This window comes from Aethalodelphis obliquidens, unplaced genomic scaffold (assembly GCF_003676395.1).
Source record: "Aethalodelphis obliquidens isolate GAN/ISIS:26980383/991018 unplaced genomic scaffold, ASM367639v1 scaffold5, whole genome shotgun sequence".
NCBI classification, from domain to species: Eukaryota; Metazoa; Chordata; class Mammalia; order Artiodactyla; family Delphinidae; genus Aethalodelphis; species Aethalodelphis obliquidens.
The window spans coordinates 46355279-46373564 of NW_020837949.1; the positions used below are offsets into that span (position 1 = coordinate 46355279).

The 18286-nt window shown below is 44.5% G+C and overlaps 1 protein-coding gene across 1 annotated transcript; it reads right to left on the reverse strand.

The window, feature by feature from the left end:
• Positions 1 to 1434: 1434 nt before the first annotated feature.
• PRR15 (proline rich 15) lies at positions 1435 to 4829 on the reverse strand. The gene is made up of 2 exons (XM_027101320.1): positions 4295 to 4829; positions 1435 to 2550 (listed from the first exon to the last, which is right to left on the reverse strand). Exon 2 carries the CDS (start codon positions 2407 to 2409, stop codon positions 2020 to 2022), a length of 390 nt encoding a protein of 129 aa, XP_026957121.1. The 5' UTR covers positions 2410 to 2550; positions 4295 to 4829; the 3' UTR covers positions 1435 to 2019.
• Positions 4830 to 18286: the final 13457 nt, after the last annotated feature.

Below are 18286 nucleotides of genomic sequence, written 5' to 3' on the forward strand. Positions count from 1 at the left end.
AAAAAAAAAAAAACCCTCACAAACTCTTTTTTAAGAAACTAAGGTGTTCATAATCCCCATGTAAACAATTTCCTTTGGAGTAAGCCTTTAGTATGTGGAAGTGCATGTATCAAATGGTAAACTCTATGATTTTGCTGGTATCCAAGCTTGATTCACTAATTTAAATCCATTTTAGCCATTTTCATCAAGTTTCTTTGTTAAATCTCTTTGGACAATCAACATGCTTTGTTATAAATTACTTTGTTATAAATTACTAATTTAAGAGAAACCAAAAACTGTATATAACAAATTCAGGAGCTCCAATCAAGTTCTGGCCTGTCATTATCCACATTATATATATATAATATATATAATAATTATATATATATATAATGTAGACATCACATATATAAATTATATATATATTATATATATATATATGAGTGCAATGCACAATCGGCAGTTGAGGTTTGTAATTACATAGTTTTAAAGCAGTCCTAATTATGCAGTGGGAGGAATGCATGATTTAATCCCAACTCAGTGAAATCAGAATTTTATATATTTATATATATTATATATATTACATATGTTATTTTCTTTAACATCTTTATTGGAGTATAATTGCTTTACAGTGGTGTGTTAGTTTCTGCTTTATAACTATATATGTTATTAATATATTAATATAATATATATATTATATATATGTACAATGTGTGTGTGTATATATATATATACACACACACACACTTTGATCATTATAATTTCCCCGCTATGCATTTCTAAATGGTTATAAATGAACTGAATTGTGGTGGGAAGAGGTCCCAGGGATCTTAACAACTACAATAACTCTCTTGTAATTTGCTGAAAGCAAGTGATTTCAGTACTGATTTACTCTTTTACTTGAAGTTCATAACAAAAGCAAACAGGTAGATTTTTGTTAAAAATCTACAGGTTGGTAGATCTTTAAGGCCTTGCACCTAGATAAATTCTTACTTCAGACTAAGGAAATTAGCTTTTGAAGCAAAGAGGGTGGGAAAAAAGCCAGCTTTGCACAAACTGAGAATTCAGTCCACCTGTTTGAATAAGTATTTTTAGACAATTCTGAATCAGGTTAATAATGAATACAGAAAGAATTATTATTAGCATTGTGACTTACTCTATGAAGATGCACTGAAGTAAAAAAGAAAACTTAGGAATAATTAATTGGTACCTCTCCCTCTCTTCCTCGAACTTGGTTTGTAAATAGGGATATCCAGCTAGCTGTTTCCTATCTGGGTGTTGGTAGTTTGTAGACATGGTCTCCTCCCTGCAGCTTTTCAAGAGGAACTGTCAGGTTATGTGGCAAATGATTAACTCTGTCACCCTGGATTTTGCATGCCTGCTTTTAAGTATGATGAGCTTCAGTCTTGCCATGGAAAAAAAAAAATACAAAAGTCACCTTAAGTCTTACAGTGCAACAGTTTTAATAGTCCACGCTACAACAGGCAAGTACAGTTTTGCAGTTCAACATTAAAAGCAATCCTGCCTTAATTAAAATGCTTCTACTTAAGAATGCTTCCTGCTCTCTCCCATCCCTTCACTTAAGGTGCGTCTACAAAAGTACTCCTAAAGTGCATTTCTCAGGCATTAAAGATAGCACTGTGATTTGCTTTCCAATAGCAAGTTCGGAATCAGAGCATGCCGTTCTCAGCGGAGGGCTGCGCAATTCCAGTTGAGCTAAGGTCTCTTACAAAAGTACCCTTCTCACTCCCACGGGCGACGCAAACGAGGCCACTGAAGTTTTTTGAAAAAAAATGTGCCAACTTCCTCTGCGGTATCTTCTCTTACCACGAATAAATATTTAATGCATCCTTGAGTCGTGATACACGGAACACGTTGTTTTGTCACGTCAATTTCTAGGAAAATAAACTCTGGAGGCCTTGTGCGAATATTCTGAATTTGGTGGGATGAGACTCCAAGAACAGGGGCGGGGCAGAATTCTCGGGTTTAGACCTGGGGGTTGGGGAGGCGTGGTGCGAAGAGAGTCCCGGAGCGCTTGGGCTACTGCTTGTCCTCGTGCGGGTCACCAGAGAAGCTCGCCTCCTCCGAGGACCTGACTCCCTCGGGGAGCAGAGTGGCGCGCACTTTCCTCTTCTCCTTAAAGCGGCCCGAACGCGAGATCTTCAAATTTCGGCGGCTGTTGCCCGATTTCTCCCCGCCCAACTTGTCTGGCTTGTGGGGCTCGCCGGCGCCCCCGAGGAGATTGGGATGCTGATTCTCCCGGGAACTGCTAGTCCAGTCGGGGCCAGGCGGGGCGGGCGCCGCGGGTTCCCCGGGGTCAGGCTGGGCGGGAGGCTTCGCACCCCCCGCGGCGTCCTTGCTTTTCTTCCTGCTGTTCTTTAACGAACTCCACCAGGAGCCCGAGCTGCCTGTGCCGCCGCCGTCGGCCATGGCCAGCGGGCCAAGTGGCGGGGGGCGCGGCGAGCGGGGAAGGGCCTCAGCGGCAGCGGCGCCTCTCTCGTCCACCTCGGCCCTGCCCCGGCTTCTCGCAAGCGGGCTGCGGGCTGGGAGCCGCCGAAGCAGAGGCTTGTGCTGGGGAGGAAAACAAAACTTCGTTACTGGGTTTGTCGAAGTCACGTGCCCCTCAATCCCACTTCCTCCCCTTGGCTCCGTCTGGCACCGGAGCGGCTGGGGTCCGAGGGTCCGCAGCCGCGGGCCGCAGAGGGCACCGCCGCGCCCCCCCCCCGCCCCCCGCCAGGGCGCAGGCGGACGAAGGGCTTCCGGGGCGCCACCCTCTGGTCTCGAGACTGAGTCTTGGCACTCCCTGGCCTCAGCCTTAGTCTGGCTTCCAGGATAGCGCAGTGGTCCGCGCGCGAGGGCCACCCAGGGGTGGGTGCAGGGGCTTCTGGATTAACCAGGCCCCGGAGGGAAAATGGCCTGTCCTGTCACTCCGCCCGTTTGTAGACGAAGCCCAAAGGTGACCCACCGGGTCCAGAAGGGCACCTGCGAGGAGGGCGCCCGGAAGCAAGCGCGCCCCCGCTATAGGTGAGCCATAAACATTAGATCCCTGTCAAACAGTTCCGAAATTTCCCTCAAAGGTTTTTGTTCCCTGGACTTCTGTCTCGGGATCCTTTTTGATGTGATTCTTCGGGGGCGGGGCGGGGCGGGGCGTGGGGGGCGGATTTACAGGCCAGTAAGAGCGAGGGACAAGCTCATGGTGTTTGTTTCTTTTAAATTATGCTTTCGACAGAACTTCTGCCTGATGACCTTCAGAGAAGCATGTCTAGACCTAACTTCCCTTGAACACCGCCATCCTAACGCTTCCTTTTATTCCCCAGAGACCAATCTTGCGTCTCTTTGAAGCCACCCGCTGCCTGCGGTTGAGATGAGCCCAAGTCCCCTTCCCTTAGTTCTGTATTAAAATGTGCACCGCGTCTGTTTGTACTAGGCAACTCAACTCATGGGATTTTAAGTTACAAATTAAAGGCTTCTGTTCTTTTCCTTGCGCAATTCCCTCCTCCAAAGGAGAGAGCGCACAACCAAGAACTCCAATTTGCCTCTTCCCAGCTTTTAAAATAGCACTGCGGAGCGAAAAGGCTGTTTGTTAGCACTTAAGGTGCGAATATCGGAAGCGAGGCTCCTCTGCTCATTTTCTGTGCTGGGCACTAACTCCACGAACGAGCAGGATTCGCTGGCGCCGCGGCTCATTTCCAGGTTTCCGCTGGGCTCCTTCCCATCCCACGCGCCCGGCGCTGCTGGGATTCGCCCGCTCTGGAGAGCGAAAATTCGGCGGTGTCTGTGGTTTGGAGGTTCTCCTTCCCCAACCGGGGGGAGACAGCCGGAGGGCCTACGCCGGCGGCCGCAGCGGCCTCCCCTGAGCAAGGAGACCTTGGCACCAGCTCCTCCCCAGAACGCCCCGAGGGCACACTCGACTTGAAAACAATAGAAGAAAAAATGGCCAAAAGTTCTTTCCTTACAGAAGGCACCCACACCCTCAGGCACAGTTTGCAGTTGGGTTTGCAAACATCCATTCCCCCTCCGCTTTATAGATCGGAAAAGCACCCCCAACTTATTCACTGGTGGTGGTGGTGGTGGTGGTGGTGATAGTGGTGGGTGTTCCTGATGCTACTTTCAGTCTTCTACCCTACGCTTTCTTCTCCACAATCAACGTTGTATGCACGGAAGGGTTTTGCACGAATTGCTCATGGGAAAGATTGCAAATTACGCAGAACGCCTGCAGCTAGTAACTTCTCCTCGGGCGCTGGGGGAGCGCCCCAGCGTGACACCCCGGAATGGGCTCTGTCTTGGCGGACGGAGAATCACCCTGATCGCTCACCTGCTCAGGCTTCCCAGGACCCCGCGGCTCCGCGCCTCTCTTCCCGCGCAGAGTCGGGAGGGGGTGCGCTTGGGTTAATCTGGAAGTCGGGGCGCGGCGTCCCTCTGCGCGGTCTTGGAGAGGTCGGGTTTCTTTCTGGAAGGTGTGCTAGCCGAAATCGCCGCAGTCCAGCTAAGCCGATTGCTGTTGCTGGTCTCCCCTGGCTCCTCCAGCTTCCTGGCGCAGCGGCGGCAGTAGCCCGGAGCTCGAAGTACTGTTGGCTCCGACTGGAGGCCGCCCCTGCGAGTGGGTGCCAGGCTCACTGCCCCAGGTGAATGGCCAGGCAGTCTCTCCCGCCTAGTAGCCTTTCATTCTCCCTTTCCCTGATAGCGCCGCCCGGGAGCCGCAGGGAGATGGGATCTCAGGGGCTCACTCTGATGCATTGAAGCTCCCTACCGCGTCGGTCCTCCGCGCGGGGAAAGACATCTGCTCACCTGCTGGTTATTCGCCAAGTGATTCTAGAAACCAGAGCCCCGGGGCAGCGGGAAGAAAAAAATAATAACCCAGGAGGCGGCCACTGCTGCCACAGGTGCAGGTAGGAAGTTCGCGTTCCCGCCTTCCAGGGACGAGATTGGACCAGGTCGCCTACGTGGCGCCAGCCTTGGGATGTCTGATTGGAGAAAGGCTGCGTGCGCCTCTCGCGAGTCGGACTCCTGAAGAAGAAACGGTAGAGGAGACCGGAGGCCGAGAGACCGAGGCTGCAGGTGGGCTCCGGCGGATAAACGTCGCAGCTCTCTCTCCCTCTGCCCCTACCCCAATTTCTTTTTTCCCTTTCCTCTCCGCGTCCCCAACCGTGGCCACTCAGCTCCCAGAATCTCAAGTTCTGTAACTTACAGGAGCCGTTCCATACCCAGGCACAATGTTGCAGAGTTGCAGGCGCCCTGAGTTGAAAGGCTGTAATATTAACAAGTTCGTTATGTGCCAGCCAGGCGCTCTTCCAAGCGCTTTCTGTGGATTAACTTATTTACTCCTCCTCACAGCCCTAGGAGGTAAGAACTATTGTTATCCTCACTTGAGGATAACTTAGCTCTGAAAGGCTAAAGGGTTGCCCAAGGTTGCACGGCTGGTGAGTGGCAGAGCTGGATTTGTACCCTGGAGACCTGACTCCGGCTCCCACGGTCTTAACCGGCACCTTTTACCGCAGCCTGCCAGTCAGTGTCGGTCTCTTAGCGTGACTCAGTGAGGATGTGAATTTCCTTCCCTCAGGTCTAGAAGTCCGTGGACAGCCACCGCACCTGAGGAGTACAGATCCAGCCCTGAGCTGGAAGTCAAGTGAACCCGCGGATGGCGTCAAGTTTCAGGAGGCTTTTGTTCCCAGGAACATATGGGTGCTTTTTATTACCTAGACAGAAAGGTTTTGACATAGGGCATTTTCACTAATAAGGCAGAGGTGCAACCGGCTGCATCTTCTAGGATGCTTTTATTTTTCAAAGAACTATTTTGATGTTCACTGAGCTCGTGTGTAACTCCTCTGAAGGACTGCGTATGGAGCAACTGACATCCCAGCATCTTTGTTCTGAGGATTTTCTAAAGTGGTGAAGTAGTGAAAGACATGATGCCTACCTATTGCATAACTTACAATATGGAATTCATAGGAAGAAATTTTTATAGAGTATTTCTATGTATGAAATATGGTAAAATATGAATATTTTATATCCTTAACTTAGTTTAGCATTCTTGGATTTTTAAATGATATGCACAGCAGCGTGTATTTGAAAGTGATACATTTCCATATATTTCTTGGGATTCGTTTTAGAGAGGAAACTTGCAATCGTAGCACCAGAACTGAACAAAGACAGGCCACCAACCATGAGAGAAGGACGGGATACATCGTCATAGTGCCAAGGAGGAAAGTCCTGTCTGAAGAACCCTCACCGCTAGAAAGTGGTGGAGCTGGGTTCCAAACGTTGTTTGTTGATCAAATGGGTGAAAGAAGGAAGACATTTAGGAAAAGAAAATGAGTCCTGCAAACGGCTTCTCATCTAGCATGATTTAACAAAGGGCCAGCATTTTCTAAATAGATGAACATCAGCTAACTGCTGAAATTAAAAAATTCATTCTCTTCCATCCCTCCTGTTTGTATTTAACAACTTTGAATATTTCTGTATTTCATTGACTTGATAACACCTTATAAATAACCCTTGCATGCAGTAAAAACATTTAAATGGAGACATGAAAACTAAGGAGAAATGAGGCAGAAGGGACTAGGGAGGTGGAGAATGGGTGTCCCTCCAGACAGAGGGAATAGCACGTGCAAAAGCCATGAGCTGTGAAGGAGCTTAGGATTTTTAAGGAGCAAAGAGGTGGTCAGTGTGATCTGAGTACAAAGTGAGCTGAAGCACCGCAGGAGACAAAGCTAGAAAGGTGGGTGCGACCAGACCCTTCAGGACCTGGTAGGACTTTTGAACATAATCCATTATAGAGGAAGTGACATGGTAAGATTTGCATTTAAAATATCACTGAAACTGTAAAGAGTGGATGGTAGAGTGGACAAGGTGGGGCTACAGGAAAACCAGTCTGGAACTGTTGGGGTAGTTCAGGTGGGATATTTTGATGGCTGGTGGGAGGGTGCTGGCAGTGGGGGAGGTGAGAAGAATTAGATGTATGCAAAAGAGAGTTAGGAGGTAAAATCAACAGGACACGCTTTCATTCAGTTCATACAAAAGAGGAGCCTGAGTTTAACTAGAGGCTTAAAACAGATGCTTTTACAGTCTTCCTTGTAACTAGGAGCATGCATGTGATCTAGTTCTGACTTATGGGGCTATAAGGAAGACTTCTGGAAATGTTTCTTCCTAAATACAGGACAGAGGGCTTGCCTGGTGGCGCAGTGGTTGAGAATCTGCCTGCCAATGCAGGGGACACGGGTTCGAGCCCTGGTCTGGGAAGATCCCACGTGCCGCGGAGCAACTGGGCCCGTGAGCCACAACTACTAAGCCTGTGCGTCTGGAACCTGTTCTCGGCAACAAGAGAGGCCGCGATAGTGAGAGGCCCGCACACCGCGATGAAGAGTGGCCCCCACCTGCCGCAACTAGAGAAAGCCCTCGCACAGAAACGAGGACGCAACACAGCCAAAAATAAATATAACTAAATAAATTTGAAAAAAAAATACAGGACAGAGCCTTCTGAGAGAAGAACATCTTTTGCAATACCCTTGATTCTTATGTTTAAGTACAGTGTGAGGATGTGCAGCAGCCATTGTGCAACAGTGAGGCAACAGACATGGAAATAAAACCCAGCACACTAAGGATGATGGCATGGGAGTGTGACAAGTGTTTGGGTCCTTCATGATACTGGTGAGCCCCTGAAAGAACCCTGGGATGACGTATCTCTTGACTACTAGTTCCGTGAGATAAGATGGATTCCTATGATTTAACCGCAGCTTTAAATACAGTTTTCCGTTACTTGCAGCCCCAAACATTCCTTCTTGGTACAGTCTAGTAGAGTTATAGAAAAAACATATATTGTTCAAAAGGCAAAAAGGTAGTGTTGTCACATTTTTTCCTTGACCAATATGAAAATTTCTTCCTGGAAGAAGGGCTTAGTGAAATGTTTAAGTGATGGGGAAGTTTTTATAGGTGGGGATGCATCTGCAAAACAAGGCACTTCACTGAAAAGGCTTGGAGTTGGAACTTCCCTGGAGGTCTGATGGTTAAGACGCCACACTCTCAATGTAGGGGGCATGCGTTCAATCCCTGGCCAGGGAACTAAGATGCCACATGGCAAGGCCAAAAAAAAAAAAAAAAAAGAGGCTTGGAGTTAAGGGAATGAGTGGATAAAGGTATGTGTACATGTGTACATACGGTGGCAAGGAGCATCGGATTATCTGAGATCTCATGGTAGTTTGACTTTTAAAGATAGAATTTTAAATCAAAACAATTGACTTATTTTCCTCCATTTATTGAATCTAGAACTGTTTAAATCTATAAAAATTTTCATAACCAATCCCATGAAAAAAAACCCACCCCAGGGCTTCCCTGGTGGTGCAGTGGTTGGGGGTCCGCCTGCTGATGCAGGGGACACGGGTTCGTGCCCCGGTCCGGGAAGATCCCACATGCCGCAGAGCGACTGGGCCCGTGAGCCATGGCCGCTGAGCCTGCGCATCCGGAGCCTGTGCTCTGCAACGGGAGAGGCCACAACAGTGAGAGGCCCGTGTACCAAAAAATAAAAAAATGAAAAAAATAACCCACCCCAAACCAAAAAACAACAAAGAGAGTTAGTGTTAAACAAATATAGTTGTGTTCTGTAACTACTGATCTAGGAATCCTGCTGTTTGCTTCTATAAGGAGAACATGGGCTGTCCTAAACCTCTGTGTTGGTAAGCTATGAATACAGTATAGATGCATTTAAAAGTTGATTTATCTACCCGGTGAATAGTAGGTGACTTTCAATGTTACAGAATTTAAATATGCTTAGATTGGGCATTGCTTACATTTCTTTATAATATTTTTTCTTGTCATTTTTTACTTTTCAAAAATGTGTTGATGGTTTGAGAAAGGACACAGTTTCTTTCTTCTCTTCTTTTTTTAAAAAATTAAATTGTTGGGGCTTCCCTGGTGGCGCAGTGGTTGAGAGTCTGCCTGCTGATGCAGGGGACATGGGTTCGTGCCCTGGTCTGGGAAGATCCCACATGCCGCGGAGCGGCTGGGCCCGTGAGCCATGGCCGCTGAGCCTGTGCGTCCGGAGCCTGTGCTCCGCAACGGGAGAGGCCACAACAGTGAGAGGCCCACGTACCGCAAAAAAAAAAAAAAAAATTCAATTGTTTCTTTCTCAGGTGACCCTTTAAGTGCAATAAATGATTACACTAAAAGACAATAGATAATGAATTTCTAGAGAGCAGGATTTGCATACTAGAAATGAAAAGAGGAACTTTAGAAGTTCAACTTGGCATTTGCAATCCTAGCAAATCTGGCATTGTATCAGAGGCTGAGAAATTGATTCTCTTCCTTTAAAGCATTTATGGTGGGAACAGGGCAAAGGAAAACACATGATGAGAAAAGTTAAGAAATACAGCTAATCGGAAAAGATAGGCAGAACACTCTATGACATAAATCACAGCAAGATCCTTTTTGACCCACCTCCTAGAGAAATGGAAATAAAACCAAAAATAAACAAATGGGACCCAATGAAACTTAAAAGGTTTTGCACAACAAAGGAAAACATAAACAAGACAAAAAGACAACCCTCAGAATGGGAGAAAATATCTGCAAATGAAGCAACTGACAAGGGGTTCATCTCCAAAATTTACAAGCAGCTCATGCAGCTTAATAACAAAAAAACAAACAACCCAATCCAAAAATGGGCAGAAGACCTGAATAGACATTTCTCCAAAGAAGATATACAGATTGCCAACAAACACATGAAAGGATGCTCAACATCACTAATCATTAGAGAAATGCAAATCAAAACTACAATGAGGTATCACCTCACACCAGTCAGAATGGCCATCATCAAAAAGTCTACAAACAATAAACGCTGGAGAGGGTGTGGAGAAAAGGGAACCCTCTTGCACTACTGGTGGGAATGTAAATTGATACAGCCACTATGGAGAACAGTATGGAGGTTCCTTAAAAAAGTAAAAATAGAACTTCCATACAATCCAGCAATCCCACTACTGGGCATATACCCTGAGAAAACCATAATTCAAAAAGTGTCATGTACCACAGTGTTCATTGCAGCTCTATTTACAATAGACAGGACATGGAAGCAACCTAAGTGTCCATCGACATATGAATGGATAAAGAAGATGTGGCACATATATACAATGGAGTATCACTCAGCCATAAAAAGAAACGAAGTTGAGTTATTTGTAGTGAGGTGGATGGACCTAGAGTCTGTCATACAGAGTGAAATAAGAAAGAGAAAAACAAATACCATATGCTAACACATATATATGGAATCTAAAAAAAAAAAAAAAGAAAAAAGTTCTGAAAAACCTAGGAGCAGGACAGGAATAAAGACACAGACGCAGAGAATGGACTTGAGGACATGGGGAGGGGGAAGGGTAAGCTGGGACGAAGTGAGGGAGTGGCATGGAGATATATACACTACCTAATGTAAAACAGATAGCTAGTGGGAAGCAGCTGCATAGCACAGGGAGTTCGGCTCAGTGCTCTGTGACCACTTAGAGGGGTGGGATAGGGAGGGTGGGAGGGAGACGCAAGAGGGAGGATGGGGATATATGTATATGTATAGCTGATTCACTTTGTTATAAAGCAGAAACACACCACTGTAAAGCAATTATACTCCAATAAAGATGTTAAAAAAATACAGCTAATCAAAATGAAGAAAATAAAGGTGATTTATAGTCTCTTCACCCAAGGAAAACTATGGCCCACATTTTCACATTTACTCCATTCATCCTACCCCTTCCCTATCCCCCTTCCCTCCCTTCCATCATCCTTTTCTTTTATGGACTCTTCCATTCTTTGAAAATTAGATTTGTCTCTCCTATGGCCTTTTCCTTTATAGTCACCCGTGTACTTGTAGTTTAATATTTATTTTCTCCTTTCTGTGTATGCACATCAGTGTTGTTGGATTTAGTCTGTAAACTTTTAAAAATAAATTTATTTATTTATTTATTTTTGGTTGCCTTGGGTCTTCGTTGTTTTGCGTGGGCTTTCTCTAGTTGCTGGCGAGCGGTGGTTACTCTTCATTGTGGTACGTAAGCTTCTCATTGTGGTGGCTTCTCCTGTTGCAGAGCACGGGCTCTAGGCGTGTGAGCTTCAGTAGCTGTGAGGCACGGGCTTAGATGCTCTGGGGCATGTGGGATCTTCCTGGACCAGGGCTAGAACCTGTGTCCACTGCACTGGCAGGCAAATTCTTAACCACTGCACCACCAGGCAAGTCCCTAGTCTGTAAACTTTTAAAGAGAGGGTGTTGCACCTGTGCCTGAATTTGGAATCCACTGTTCACATCATCTCATCCTGTGCCCTGTCAGGTTAACATGAATGCATACCTAGAAGTATAAAAATTATAGTCACGGGCTTCCCTGGTGGCGCAGTGGTTGAGAGTCCGCAGTGGTTGAGAGTCCGAGAGACGATGCAGGGGACACGGGTTCGTGCCCCGGTCCGGGAAGATCCCACATGCCTCAGAGCGGCTGGGCCCGTGAGCCATGGCCGCTGAGCCTGTGCGTCCGGAGACTGTGCTCCGCAATGGGAGAGGCCACAACAGTGAGAGGCCCACGTACCGCAAAAAAAGAAAAAACAAACAAAATTACAGTCACAAAATATGACTAATCATGTCAGTTTCACGCTTGACCTAAGCAAGGCTGGTTTGTACAGTTCCGCCTCCCTCCAAAATTCAGTCGACACCAGCTGACTCTTTGTAACTTCCCACACCTCCTCCTTTTGTGGATCTGGTTCCTTTAGTATTCTTGGATATCATTGTATGTTCCTCATTTTCCTTAAAAAATTATTTGTAAGAAAATTTAAGACCTAAGACAAAAGTCACTTTTTCTAGAAAGGATTTTCAAGAGTTTAGGGACACTACCAGGCAGGACCACTTTACACTCAGTTCATGGCTTGAGGATTTTGGGATAACCAAAAACAAGAGATCCACAGGACCATTAGCCTATAGTCACACTCCAGGGACAAGTCCATTCCCTCCCTACCCGCCTCCCCATCTTTTCTGCTCCAAATTAACTTAATTGTCCATGAAGACCTGTTGGGGGGATGGGTATAGTTTACTTCTGGGCTGCCCGGAGCCTGAGGGTATGGCCCTTTGGGGTCTGACACTTATCAAGGGAAAAATCTTCTATTAATTGCTCTATTTTGGATGAGCCCTACACTCACTTATAATTCTGTCCCTTATGCTCCAGGGGGCTATGAAAACTGAAGTTGTTTTGGTGCCCAATTTTTTCCAGCAGGAGAATTCAGCCAAATAACCTAGCTGCCACTGACAGGAGTGGGTGTGTTTTAATTTTATTGTCAATTGTTGGCTTGATGTTTGTCCCTGTGACTAGATTATAATTTTCTTATTTATTTGTTGTCTGACTCCCTCACTAGAAAATGAGTTCCATTTTATTTAATGATCATTTACAGAACACTTTCTGTGTACTGGGTACATTTCTAATTGCTTTATAAATATTAAGTCATTTAATCTTCCTGAAAGCCCTGTGAAATAGGTACTATTATTATTATAGATGAGGTAACTGAGACACTAAGAACTTAAGTTACTTGCCCAAGGTGACACAGCCAGTAAGTATTAGAGCCAGCATTTGACCCCAGGAAAACTGGCTTCAGAGTCCAGGGACTAACTCCTCTCTGTGCTGTGTCTCTCCGTGAGCACTAGGACAGGTCACTAATGAGTCTTTAGGACCTGGCATCTGCCTGACAATAACAGTTCTTACTATTGTTGAATGCATGACCATCCAATGCAGAAATGTGAATGCTTTCTTGGTTAAAATATGACCAACTTGTCAAAAGAAATGTACTAAAAGTGGCAATGAAATAAAATTTCAATCTGTCATTACAGGTAATAATAGCCTGATTTTCTTTAATTCTGAGGAGTGAGTACAGTAGGTGGACCAAATTATCTGATAAATTTTTGCTTTTTTCTTAAAATTGTAAGAGCACTATCATGTTGCAATACCCTTTGAAGGAGATGTGGTTAGGTGGTAAATGCGGATGGGGAAGAATAAAGTAATACCAGAGGATGGCTGATGAGATTTTATTAAATATTGTACTTGGGGAATAAATGAATGATCTAGAGGACATGACATTTCAGAACAGGGCTCCACAGCACATCTTGACTCTCTCAGGAAACAAAGATAATTCTACTTTATTGTTTATTAGAAAATCACTGATGTAAATAAAAGTCATGTGTTACCACACAAGGTAATGTTCTCTGGCTGGTCACCTGGTTCCAGGTCAGGCCCAGGGTAAACTAGATCCTGTAAAGGGTGACTTGCTATCTGCAGTTGTTCATTTCCATTTTCAAAGGGTTGATTCGGTTATGCTCCGTTCGCCAGGTTATATTTTCTCTTTATGGTTTGTCGATGTGTCAGCTCATTACGTCACATGTGCACAGGGAGGAGGTGGATATCTGATGGAAGGGTAACATGATGCAGGAAGGGAATCTTTTGGTTTCATCATTTGCATCAAGGCCAGTGTCAAAACATAGTTAGAAATCCATAAGAAATAGCTGCTTTCCTAAGTCAAAGGCTGTCAGGGGAGGTGCACCAATGTTTTGGCACTCAGCTTTCTGTTCGGTGCCAACACAGGTAAATCTCCCATTGTACACTCCAGTGAACATTCAGTTTCATCTACTTGATGTCATTTCACTTACCTACTGGGGGAAACTACTTCAGCTGCAGCTATAAAACTTTTATAATAATGGCAAATTTTAAATTCTTACTCTGGGCTTTCACTTTACTATGTGCTTATCCAAAAGTGGAAAGTGTTCTCACTGTTTTAATGGTAGAGCAACCCTGAGAGAGAGATATTACAAGTTCTACAGTTTTATCCTAGAAATTTGAAGCAAGTTGCTCCAAGTCACAGGACCAGAAGAGGTGCAGTTATTTTGATTCGGTTTGAGTTACTCTTTCCCTAGTACAATGTTCTTTTAATATTGATATTTGAATCTCATATTGCCTTTTAGTTAATCATTAGATCAATAAATAGTTGTTGGTATCCAGGCTATTACATCAAAAGAGGTAGTCATACTTAAAAGATTCGAATTAGGTCATCGTCTTCTAAGTTTCCCACTTAGAATAATGCTAAATCATATGTGGTTGCTTAAATATTAAAGCCCTATGGAATCACAGAGCACTCAAAGCTCAAATTAACACTGGGAATTGTAATTATATACATTTCTTGTGAAAAGACTTGATGGTTTGTTTGAATTACGAGCTGTGTGGCTTTGAGAAAATTACTTAATATCTTTAGGCTCCGGTTTCCTTAAATGTAAAGTGGGGATAATACTATCTACTTCTCTGGATCGTTGCCAAGATTAAAGCAGACAATACATTTATTAAAGTCCCCAGCACAGTGCCTGACACGCAATAGGCACTCAGTAAATGTTAGTTTCTCCTTGACTGATTTCTTTCATTGGCTGTGTAGGAAAATCATGTAAACAGACTCTACAGATTAATGACTTCCAAGTGCTTTTGGAAAATAATGGGTAGAGAGTCTTAAAGTTCACTGTCATTATTGTTGGTTAGGGCCCATTGCTTTCCCCCCCAAGAATATCAGGTTAAAATTTACTGCAGAGTATTCAATATACAACAATTTGCTCTGAATCTAACTTTTTTTTCAGGAACATACTTAATGATTAAATCAAATCAAGCAGAAGTTTTCTGTATGTGATTCAAGAACGCTCATCATCCTTTCGGCACCGAAATTGCATTACCTGTCATTGAAGGAGGAAGTGTGCTCAGTTAAGCTTGAAAGCAATGTTACCAGAAAAGGATTAACAAATCGTAAAGCAGAATCCTTAGAAGTAAGGTCACTACCAGAATGCAGCTGAGGCACGAGCCAAGGAATATGTTTAATATGTCTTGCCCCTTTAGCTCCTGGAATCTTAATATATAATCCACATCACTGAATCAGACCCAAAGGAGGGAAAGAACAGGAGCATCATGTCTCTGCTATGTAGACACGGCATGATTAATTATTTTAAAAAATTAGTTTTTATTTTATTTAAGTAATCTATGCACACAGAGTTCAAAAGTCAAATGTTATTAAGGCGATTATAGCACATTACAGGGGTTTCTTATCTCATTCCTTCCCTTAGTTCTCTTCCCCAACCACCTTCAACAATTTTGGCTTTTTGTTTCCGACATGTGCACATCTCTATATTTCTAATTAATTTGTGTATTATGCTCTCTTTTGATTTATCGATATTTAACCTCTATTAATTTCTTATTATGGTATTTGAGCCTTTTGTTCTCTTATATCACCATGCCTTCTGCTTCCTTTCTCTCCTATCCCAGTACAGTGGTCATATTACAGCCTTTGTTTAATTGACAATTCCATGTTGATATTATTGTGCCTTTGTAAATATTGTTCAGGCTAAGCATTATAGTGTACAGAACATTATATTTGCTTTCCTACTTTTTGTCTTTTCCTAAAATTAATAATGGCCTCTCCCTGCCCACCCTCCCCCCACCTCAACCCTTTCAATCTGCTTGTTTTTAGTCCTGTTTCTAATTCTTTCTACGCTTTCCAATGGCTTCTTGGTGCACTTTTCTACAAGTGCTATCATATCAGTATATATGTGTTCCATTTTGTTTTTCCTAAAAATATCCCTCCTGGGCATCCCTGCTGGCGCAGTGGTTGAGAGTCCGCCTGCCGATGCAGGGGACACGGGTTCGTGCCCCGGTCCGGGAAGATCCCACAAGCCGCGGGGCGGCTGGGCCCGTGAGCCATGGCCGCTGAGCCTGCGCGTCCAGAGCCTGTGCTCCGCAACGGGAGAGGCCACAACGGTGAGAGGCCCGCGTACCGCCAAAAAAAAAAAAAAAATCCCTCCTGGACACTTCCTTCTCCTTCCATAGGGACTGACCTCTCTCGGTCTGTTGCACAGTCTCCTCCTGGGGATGCCTTGAGTCTCCTTCTTTCTTGGTGGAGTTGCTTGTTTTGCTGGAGCACATTGTCAGATGGGGCAGCAGCAGAAGGTATCATGGTGGCCATCTTCACCGTGGCTGTCTCTTTAGCCACACAGTTCCATCTGGACTGTTTATCCCCCATGCCTCGCACACATCATCCTTCTGGGAGATCTTTCTACCCTTATTCTGGACAGTCCCTTTGTGCCAAAGGTGCAAAGTGAATCTTGACGTAAACATCACACAGTATAATTAATAATTAGACCATGGATTTTAAATGTAAAAATATAAAACTTTTAGAAGAAAATATAGAATGTCTTTGGGACCTAGGGCTAAGTTCATAGACATGGCTAAAACGAAGATCCATAAAAGGAAAAATAACTAAGTTGGGCTTCATCAAAACGGAGAAAAACTTTGGCTCTGAAAAACACTCTGTTAAGAGGATGTAAAGACAAACTACAGACTAGGAGAAAATATTTGCAAACCATATATACCTAAAATATATAAAGGACTCTCAAAATTCTATAGTGAAAAAGAATCAATTATGAAATGGGCAAAAGACTTGAACAGTTGTTTCACTAACTTGGAGACACAGATGACAAATAACCACATGAAAAGATGTTCAGCATCATTAACCATTAGTGAAATGCAAATGCGAACCACAGTGAGATATCAACATGAACTTATCAGAATGACTAAAATAGAAAATAATGATGACACCAAATGCTAGTGAGGCTGTGGAGAAACTGAATCACTTACACGTTGCTGGTGGGAATGTGAAATGGTCCAGCAGCTCTGGAAAACAGCTTGATAGTTTCTTAAAAAAACTAAACATGCAAATATGACCCAGAAATTGCACCTTTTCCAAACTGGAAACAATCCAGATGCCCTTCAGTGGGTGAAAGGCAAAACAGACTGTGGTAAATCCATACCATGGAATGTTTCTCAGCAATAGTAAAGGATAGCTTACTGAATCTTAGCAATCATTTGGAATTGTTGACGGATAGCATTGGAAGGCGGAGTAGATGTGATTGCCTACAGAGAAAGTACGGCAAGAAGGCAGCCTTGGAGAGTGTTCCAAGGGGCTTGGAGAGTTCTAGAGGGAGAATGGGCAGAGGAGCCTGGGCAGAGGATGGGGGCGAGGGTGGTGGCACAGCAGCCGAGAGAGAGGGGGTTGGAGAAGAAGGGAGTGGTCAACTGTGCCAGCAAACGAGAAGCCAAGTAAGCAGAGACCCGAAGCTGCAGTAAGGTTGATGGGGCTCCAGGGAGAGCACTCTGGGGGTGGGGGGAGCACAAGCACTGAAGCTTGACCTGGTGCTATGAAGGTGTGTCGCAGCACCTCCACACCTGCTCCTGTGCCATCTGGCCTCAGTGATAACCCATGAGGTTGGTGGGTCGGGCAGACAAGCAGGCATTAATTTTCAAGTTTCAGAGGGGAGAAACCTGGGGCTCAGAAATGTTGGAAGCCTTGATCTGTGACCGAGCCAGGTCTTGTGGCTCTAAATTCAGTGCTCTGGTAGGGCTCCCATGATGGCTTTCCATCACATCACAGCACAGGGCAGGTGTGGCTTGGCTTCAAAAACCCATTGGACAGTCAACTGCTAGAATCCCCCTATAATGTGCTAGGCAGCAATGTGATGTCCTGTAACTCTGAAGAAAGTTTACTAAGGCTTACTTAGTGTAAGTATTCTCATAAAAGTTTCCCACAGCTCTTGAGTTTTTAGACACACATTTGTCTTACTGTGTGCCCCAAATACTATACTGAGTGCTGTACATAGATTATCTTAAGCCTCACAATTACTTCACGGAATATGTACCGACACTAGTTCATTATAATGACAAGGAAACTGAGGCTTAAGAAGTAAAGTAACTTTCCCAAATTATACTATCAGAAAGTGATAAGAGGCAGGATTGAAACAACGGGGTTGTAACCTGCAATTGAACTTGTGTAACAGGCAATTGAACTAGAGACTTAGATCTTCAGATTCTCCAAACTGAATTATTTTGAGGCTTAATCATACTTACTAGATAGAAGGAGAAAGAATATGGTGAAGATTAGGTGAGTTTTGGATAACTAGTTCCAAGAAAGCTTCAGTAACTGAAGGGTTCAGATACTGGACAGAACTCTAAATGGTGGACAAGGGTCAATATGCATTTTCAGATTCTTCTGCTTCTAGAATCACCCCCTCCTCCATGACACCAAAATATTATAGGATATTTGAATATTTGTAGAAGGATTATTCTATTAATTTAGAAAGTGTTTGAGTGCCTACTGTATGACAGGCAAAGTTCCATTTAGGGACAAGGGTAGACTGGTGAGCAAAGTAGACCAATTCCTGCCTTCATGAAGTTTACAGGCCAGACAATGTCATTTTAGAGATAGAGGTGGTTCCATAGTTATGGAGGTGAGAGGC

Excerpts from the sequence above, each read along its gene's own strand:
- PRR15 (XM_027101320.1), bottom strand. The coding sequence starts at position 2,409 with ATGGCCGACGGCGGCGGCACAGGCAGCTCGGGCTCCTGGTGGAGTTCG.